Source organism: Asparagus officinalis, unplaced genomic scaffold, assembly GCF_001876935.1.
Source record: "Asparagus officinalis unplaced genomic scaffold, Aspof.V1 AsparagusV1_Un1132, whole genome shotgun sequence".
Classification (NCBI taxonomy): domain Eukaryota; kingdom Viridiplantae; phylum Streptophyta; class Magnoliopsida; order Asparagales; family Asparagaceae; genus Asparagus; species Asparagus officinalis.
Window position 1 is genome coordinate 1 of NW_017973391.1, and position 6,980 is coordinate 6,980.

The 6,980-nt window shown below is 48.9% G+C and overlaps 1 protein-coding gene and 2 long non-coding RNA genes across 3 annotated transcripts in view; all 3 read right to left on the bottom strand.

The window, feature by feature from the left end:
* Positions 1-1,936: 1,936 nt before the first annotated feature.
* Positions 1,937-2,365, bottom strand: LOC109828353. Its single transcript, XR_002243659.1, has 4 exons — positions 2,327-2,365; positions 2,188-2,259; positions 2,044-2,115; positions 1,937-1,974 (listed from the first exon to the last, which is right to left on the bottom strand). It is a non-coding gene; the product is annotated as an uncharacterized LOC109828353 (long non-coding RNA).
* Positions 2,366-2,414: 49 nt separating this feature from the next.
* On the bottom strand, positions 2,415-2,926 carry LOC109828352. Its single transcript, XR_002243658.1, has 3 exons — positions 2,785-2,926; positions 2,543-2,713; positions 2,415-2,446 (listed from the first exon to the last, which is right to left on the bottom strand). It is a non-coding gene; the product is annotated as an uncharacterized LOC109828352 (long non-coding RNA).
* A 1,711-nt stretch (positions 2,927-4,637) lies between these two features.
* Positions 4,638-6,980, bottom strand: part of LOC109828354 — a 9,007-nt gene continuing 6,664 nt past the window's right edge. The window contains exons 2-4 of the mRNA XM_020395373.1: positions 6,691-6,876; positions 5,644-5,753; positions 4,638-5,318 (exon numbers count right to left, since the gene is read on the bottom strand). Coding sequence (XP_020250962.1) covers positions 5,094-5,318; positions 5,644-5,753; positions 6,691-6,876 — 521 coding nt within the window. The 3' untranslated portion in view covers positions 4,638-5,093. The remainder of the gene's footprint in view (positions 5,319-5,643; positions 5,754-6,690; positions 6,877-6,980) is intronic.

The following is a 6,980-nucleotide window of genomic DNA, read 5'->3' on the forward strand; positions in this document are numbered from 1 at the left end:
GCTCGGAGTGGAGATCCCACTCCCAGTTCATCATTCCGGGTGCTCGGAGTGGAGATCCCATTCCCAGTTTATCCTTCCGGATTCTGGGGGTGAGGATCCCACCTCGAGTTTCCTTTCCACCGGGAGACAGAATATAAAATTCTTCCTCTCCTATTTGACACAACTTTCAACTTCCAATCCGCGCATTTGGTGCATGGGGAATTTTATCCCGAATCCTAAGTAGGGATAAGTCAACACCTAACACGTGTTGCCGGGTAGCCTATTCCCGTAACAAGGGCAAAGTCTACGTATTCGAAGTCGTAGCATTAAGTCTAAGGGAGTTCATTCCTTTAGCACAACGTTACATGCGGAACGGATTTCGACAATCCGCATGCTAGCCCGATTCAAACGGTAATCGGTAAAGGCGTATCAAACCCGTTGAAGGCTGGGGGTTTGCCAAAAACCCCAAAGTCAATGCCTAACACGCGTTGCCGGATAGTCTATTCCCGTGAGAAAGACGAAGTCTATGTATTCAAAGTCATAGCATCAAGTCTAAGAAAAGCAATTTTCTTAGCACAACGTTACGTGTGGAACGGATCTAGACAACCCACATGCTAGCCCGATTCAAACGGTGATCGGTAAAGGCACATCAAACCCGTTGATGGCTGGGGGTTAGCCAAAAATCCCAAAGCCTATGTCTAACACGCATGGCCGGTTAGATGGCTGGGGGTTTGCCAAAAACCCCATAAATCTGTCATTCGGAAGAAATACAGAGGAATCACAAAAGAAGCAAATGCAGAGTTTCTATTTCAAGTCAAAAGCATACAACAAAGAGCTCATTAGCCCGAAGGCAACTGACGGCTAAGAATATGAGACTTTAAGCTAAAAAGTCTATCTGCATAACTCTGCTCAAGTCCCGCCTGCAGATCTGCTCGGGCAGATTCCTCAGAACAGCTCAAGATCTCCGCAGCTTCACTCTTCAACTTCATCAATCCCTCCTGAGTGGATCCGAACTCCTCGAGTACCCGGTCACGAGAACGCTCTAGTCCGATCAAGTCATCTGCGATAAGAACGGCGGATTCCTCGGCACGCTTCAAGGCCTCCTTCAACCTAGTCGCTTCCTCGCGATTCGAGTCCAAGGAACGGAGTAACTCAGCTTTCTCCCTATCCATCCTCGCCATGTTAGCCATTAGATGCGCAAGGGAGCTCTCGCGTGACTGAAGCTCACGCCCGACGGAAGATCTCAGTTCACGCCACTGCTCCATCCTATGCTCTAACTCAGAGGATACGAAAGAAGAAGCCCCGGTAACCTCCAGTTCCTTCAACTCTCGTATCTCTGACTCCAGGGCAGCGAAATCAGCAGTGAAGGAATCAGCCAGTTCCGGGTATCCTTCTTCCCTCATCATCGTCATGTGGCGAGAGAAGGAACGCCGGAACTGATCGAAGCCGCCTCCTCGGTGGAGAAGCTTCTCGATCAAGCCATTATACCAGGCGGTGAAGAAGCTGAGGTCCGTACGGAAAGCCTCTCCGTCAGGATCAGTATCGGCCAAAAGGCTACGGACACGCTCGTGCAAAGAAGATCGAGATCCTACAAGCAACAACTTGGAAGCTCAGTGAACTATCGAATATGAAAAGGAAAGTCAAAAGGCAAGTTCTGAACATACCGACACCAACAGACGTCCCCTCGGGTTGAGGTCCGACAGGCTCTGGGATAGCAGCAGAAGAAGGTACATCAGCCCCTGCAGGCGGAGTGCTCACACCACTCGGCAGAGACGGGGAGGCACCACTGCTATGAGGACTTTCAACCCCGGGGACTGTAGCAGTATCAGGCTGAACGCCTGGTCCTACAGTGACATTCCTATGTTAACCAAATGGAAATTTGGACAAATAAGGAGAATCGGGATAAGAAGGTCGTATGAATACCTGCAATCCCCATGTCCTCAGATGCAGCCGGAATGCCAAGAGTCATAAGAGTATCGGCCCAAGCTGCTGGTCCTATGATGACACTCTCTTATTAGTCAAAATGAAAATTTAGACGAATAAGAAGAATTGGGATCTGCATACCTGTAGATCCATTATCCGCGGGCATTTGAGGGATGCCAGGAGTCATATGAGAATCAGTCCTAGCGGCTGGTCCTATGATTGCACTCATTAGTCAAAAGACAGATAAACATAGGAAAGTACAATATCCCTGAATCGTATACATACCTGCAAGCCCGTCGCTCTGAGGCAAACTGGATATGCCAGGGATAGATACCGGGCTAACTCCAATGGTAGACGCTGCGATAATCAATCATTCATTAGTCATATGAAATATCGGGCAAGAGGGAGAAAATCAGATATATACCGGTAGATGAATCGTTCCCGAAGAATGGTCTCTCGGTCCCTCTGGAAGTCTGCTCAGCCAGCATGTCAGCTAATAAGCCGGCATCCGGCTTCGAGAAGCTTGGCCCCTCCATCGCAACATCTGCAGGGTAACCCAAATGTTGAAGGATGAGGAAAGCTCAAACGAGAAATCTTCCTTCACCTTACATAAGGAAAATGACATTGGATGCGGATATACCTGAATAAGGGATTGTGGGCTCAACATTATTTATCTGCTCAAGATCGATGTTAAGGTCGATGCCCAAAGACCCATCGTGAAAAGCGTCGCACATTTGTTGCACAAAGCAATCCATGTTGTCAACGCCAGGGGACGCCGAACCCGGTGGGAGTTCGCCCTCCTCGAAGAAACCTGAAGCACAAAACATGGTCACAAATCCCCAAAAGGTAAACAACCTTGAAGCAAGAGCAATTGAATGTTACCTCCCCCTCCATCGGCGGTGCTCCCTAAGTCCACTCCACAGGGACGCTGACCGTCATGGGACTTATGGGCAGTCTTCTTCCTCTTCGGGGCACCAACCCTCCGAGGACCATAGGGTCGAACATGCGCAGGCCTATCACACGTTTCAACGTGTGTAGGAGCTGAGGGCTCATGATCACCGGCTGTCCTACCTAAAATGACAATAGCCATTTCAATGAAAAAGAGCTGTCATTTATGGAAAATGAAAATTAAAAGAGATAGGACAAACCAGTATCGAAGTCCCCTCTGCCGGTATCCACGTCCGCATACTCGTCCTCGGAGTTCTCGTCATCATCACCCGCAGGGAGAAGTTCTTCTTCGTCTGAGACAAGAGATTTGGCATGCCCTTTTCTCCGCTTCTGAGCAAGCTCAGCTCTGCGACCAGCCATCATAGCAGCCCGGACCGCATACTCGGACTGCAACTCTGAGAGGCTCCTCGCGCTGATGGACTCATATGCAGAAAGGAACCACTTGCAGCTGAGGAAAGTGATCAATGGCTTACGCCGGTACGAAGGAAGAGCAAAACGGGCTCCAGTACAGCCCACCATCGTCCATAGCCACGCTCGAACGCCATCAATCAATCCTCCCTCAACCCGCAGGCTGCGGCTCGGATTCCCGACATACAGTTGGTCATAGCCGAATTGTCGAGCAAAGCGGCAAGGGAGATAAGGCTCTATGTGGCACTGGTTCTTCACCCGAAGGACGAGATAGCCTACACGGATGTTCACTAACCACCGGAAGCAACCAGCGTCAAGAACGGTCCGGTCACTTCTAGGTTTCTCCTCATCAACCAGCACGTCGCCATAGCGACCTGAAAAGTGAGGGAAACACTTAAAGAACTCCCAACTCTTGCGGACCCGGAGCTCTCGCTGAACATCACTAAATTTGCTCCCAAACCATCTGCTCTGCTCCAACAATTGCATGAAGGGGACAGGGATGTCAACAACGCTGGGGGCCGACATCAAGTCGGGACGGTGAAGAACGAGCCACGCCATCAAATATGCGTAAGGGAGCTCAACCTTTGGGCAAACCAGCTCAGCTGATGGTTCAGAACCCATATGTGTAAAACTGCTAACCAGACCCCTGAGCCCGCAATGGATACTAGCAACCATTGCTGGGAGCAGGGAAAGCTCTCTCCCATAAGCCAGCTGAACTGCAGGGAAGAGCACCTCGATGGGTAGAGCGTCAGAAGGTTGGTGCGGGACGACACACTTCTTCAACCAAAGGGCAAGGTAGCCTGCTAATAGCGCCCGGGACCCTATAGACCTCTGTGCGCGGCGGAGAAAAGAGCGAAACTTTGTCCCCGCGGGAAAAGCCCCCTCAGCACTGCCGATAGTGTAGGAACGAACCTCAGCCTTTTCCAACAACTCATTAACGGCCGAAGGAGTCATCACGTCTAATTCATGAATGGGCGCACTGGAATCACCTTCCAAGTTCTGGAACAAGTAGCTGGCAAACTGCTTCAAGCTGATCTGCCTCTTCCTTCTCGCTTGGGGAGAAGTTTGGATCAAGGAAGTGTAGTAGTGGCAAGTAAGATCCCAGAGTGTGTCATACATGTCCGGAGTATCTTTCTTCATACACTCCAGCTGCTGGTTCGTAGGGAAGTACTCCTGATACGGACAGTCCCCCATCGGAAGACCCGAAACATAATGCATCTCGTGCAAGGCCAACCCTAGCTCACCTCCGCTGGTCAGGAAGGTGTTGCTATCGGGCACATAAGTCTCCAGCAAAGCCAAGAAATGGCGACAGCTGACTGGGATGCCGTACATAGTAGCTCGTATGGGTGCATACAACCCACTGCTCTTCAGATCCCTCTCCCAGCGCGCCAAGACGAAACCAGTCATGCGCGCCCACCACCCTTTGGCTAGGGAGGAAGCCCAGCCATAACATCTGTACTCCGATGGGGGTAACTGTCTCCCAAGAAGAGCCAGACGGTTGCTCACAGTCGGAGCAGCAGCTGACACCTCGCCTGGGGGTGCAGTATCAAGACCCATGATCCCGGGTCGTAGACCACGCACGTCATGATACCCCTCAGAGCCAGGAGTCTTATGGTGAGTAGCATATCCGCATTGAACCCGATCAGCATCTTCAGTAAGATGCCAAGACATCTGCCGGTCCACGGCTTGCCCCTTCAAATGACTGAAAGAATAGTGGCGTGGAATCGAAGGGATGTACAAACAGGCTCCACCGTCAAGAGTTAACCAATGCTCCTCACAAAGAGTCAGCGTGGCAGGATCCCTGACATGATCTCCAAATAGAAAACCCGGCTTCTTTAGAACCTGAGTGGAAGTAGAATCAGGGGTGAAGGAGGCATCTGTGATAAGTTGGCGCAAGCAATGGCGCCCTCCTTCCTGTATCGAACGGCAAGAGTCATTTGGACGATCCCCGTCGAACCGAGGAAGTGGGCCAACAGCCTGCCTAAGAGTAGCGGAAGAGAAAACCTCCCGACTACATCCGGTGTTGGCGTGAGGAGGAAGGCTACCCGCGGGAAATTCCACTGCAATAAAGCACAAGGGCGGAATCAGAAAATCCATCTCGTAAGAAGAATGATAGACTCATCCACGGAATAATTGGAGAGACGATTTTGAGTGACCTACACCAGAAGGACGGCATGCGTCATCACGTGAATAACGTGGTAACGTACACCGACCTATAAGGTGTAGGACAACACAAAATCGCCCCAATATATCCGAAGACTTGAATTGGCTAAGCAAAACAAGTCTGAAACCTTACCCTCCGCGAGAGAGGTATCGGTTCTTCCTTCATGACCCGCAAAGAGGTCAATCAGGGATGTAAGACAAAATCTCTGCATAAATTCTCACCCCCGAAAAATGAAGCCGCGGGAGAGGATGTCGTGGGGACCTCCTCCTCACTATGCTGTGAACGAGAACGGCTCCTCCGGGGACGAGATCGACGCGGAGACATTGCAAATCTGCAACGAAAAGCAGCAAGTCAGGTACAATCTAAAACATGAATATACGAAATTTAAAAGGGAAATTAAGAACTTTAATTAAAATCCTATACACAAATAGGATTTCATAATTGAAGTCTAATTAAACCTACAAATTTCGTGCACGATGATTGTCATCTTTCACGGTGAATTTTGGTGAAATACCCAAAATACCCTTTGTGTTCAAGGCCAAAATCTAGGTCAAGGACACGCGTGACCCGGGTCATGATCGTCACATTCGATCATATAACACCCCGGTACCCCACAATTTTGGTTAAAATTTGCAAATGAGCCCTTTTGCAGAATTCAGCCAATTTTGCATAAAAGCCCCTCTACAAAATCTTGGTTTGGGCTCCACATGCCTTATCAAAATTTTGATCATGAGTTCGTGGTCAAAACTCATTGGATTTCAGCCATAAGTTCACTGCCTTTTGCAAATAAGTCCCTCTAAGACATTTATGGGCTGTTTTGCAAATAAACCCCTCCAACAACTTTTGGTCCTCTTGCCTAAAATACCCCTCAAGCTTGTGGCCAAATGAACATGTAATTTAGGTCCTAAACTTCAGTCCTCTATTACATGAACACCACCCCAATTCTTCGGCCACTTTTGCAAATAAGCCCCCAAAACTTTTCGGCCCCACATTTGCACATAAAACCCTCAATAAGGTATGGTCTTTTTGCATGAAACACCCATCCAAATTGTTACCAAAGGGGAATGAAATCCAAGCCTCAAAATTTCAGTCCCATTTTGCAAATAAACCCCCACGAATTTTGCAAATAAACCCCCCAAAGTTTCGGCCATTACCTCTTTTTGCACAAAACCCCCCGAAATAATAGTGCATACATGCCCCCTAGTCTACCACAAGAATAAAAATGCAACCTTTACCACAAAATAAGAGGATGGTGAAGAGGAGCTTACCCAAATCAAGAGGCTTGAAATCCCCAATCCAAGAGTCAAGATCCGAGCTTGAAGGTGGAGGGAGAAACCCTAGTGAAAAGTGAAAATTTTCGGCCAAGAAGGAGCATACAAAAAACCGAATTTCTTTGGGGTATGGAGCTCTTGAAAGAAAAACAATGGAGGAGGTTTGGAGGAAGAAGATGAATTCTCTTTTGAAAAGAGGGGGGAAAACAAAAGGGGAAACAAATTCAAACAAGAAAGAAAACAAAGAGGGGGGAAACAAAATGAAGAAAAAGACAAAAGGGGGGGGG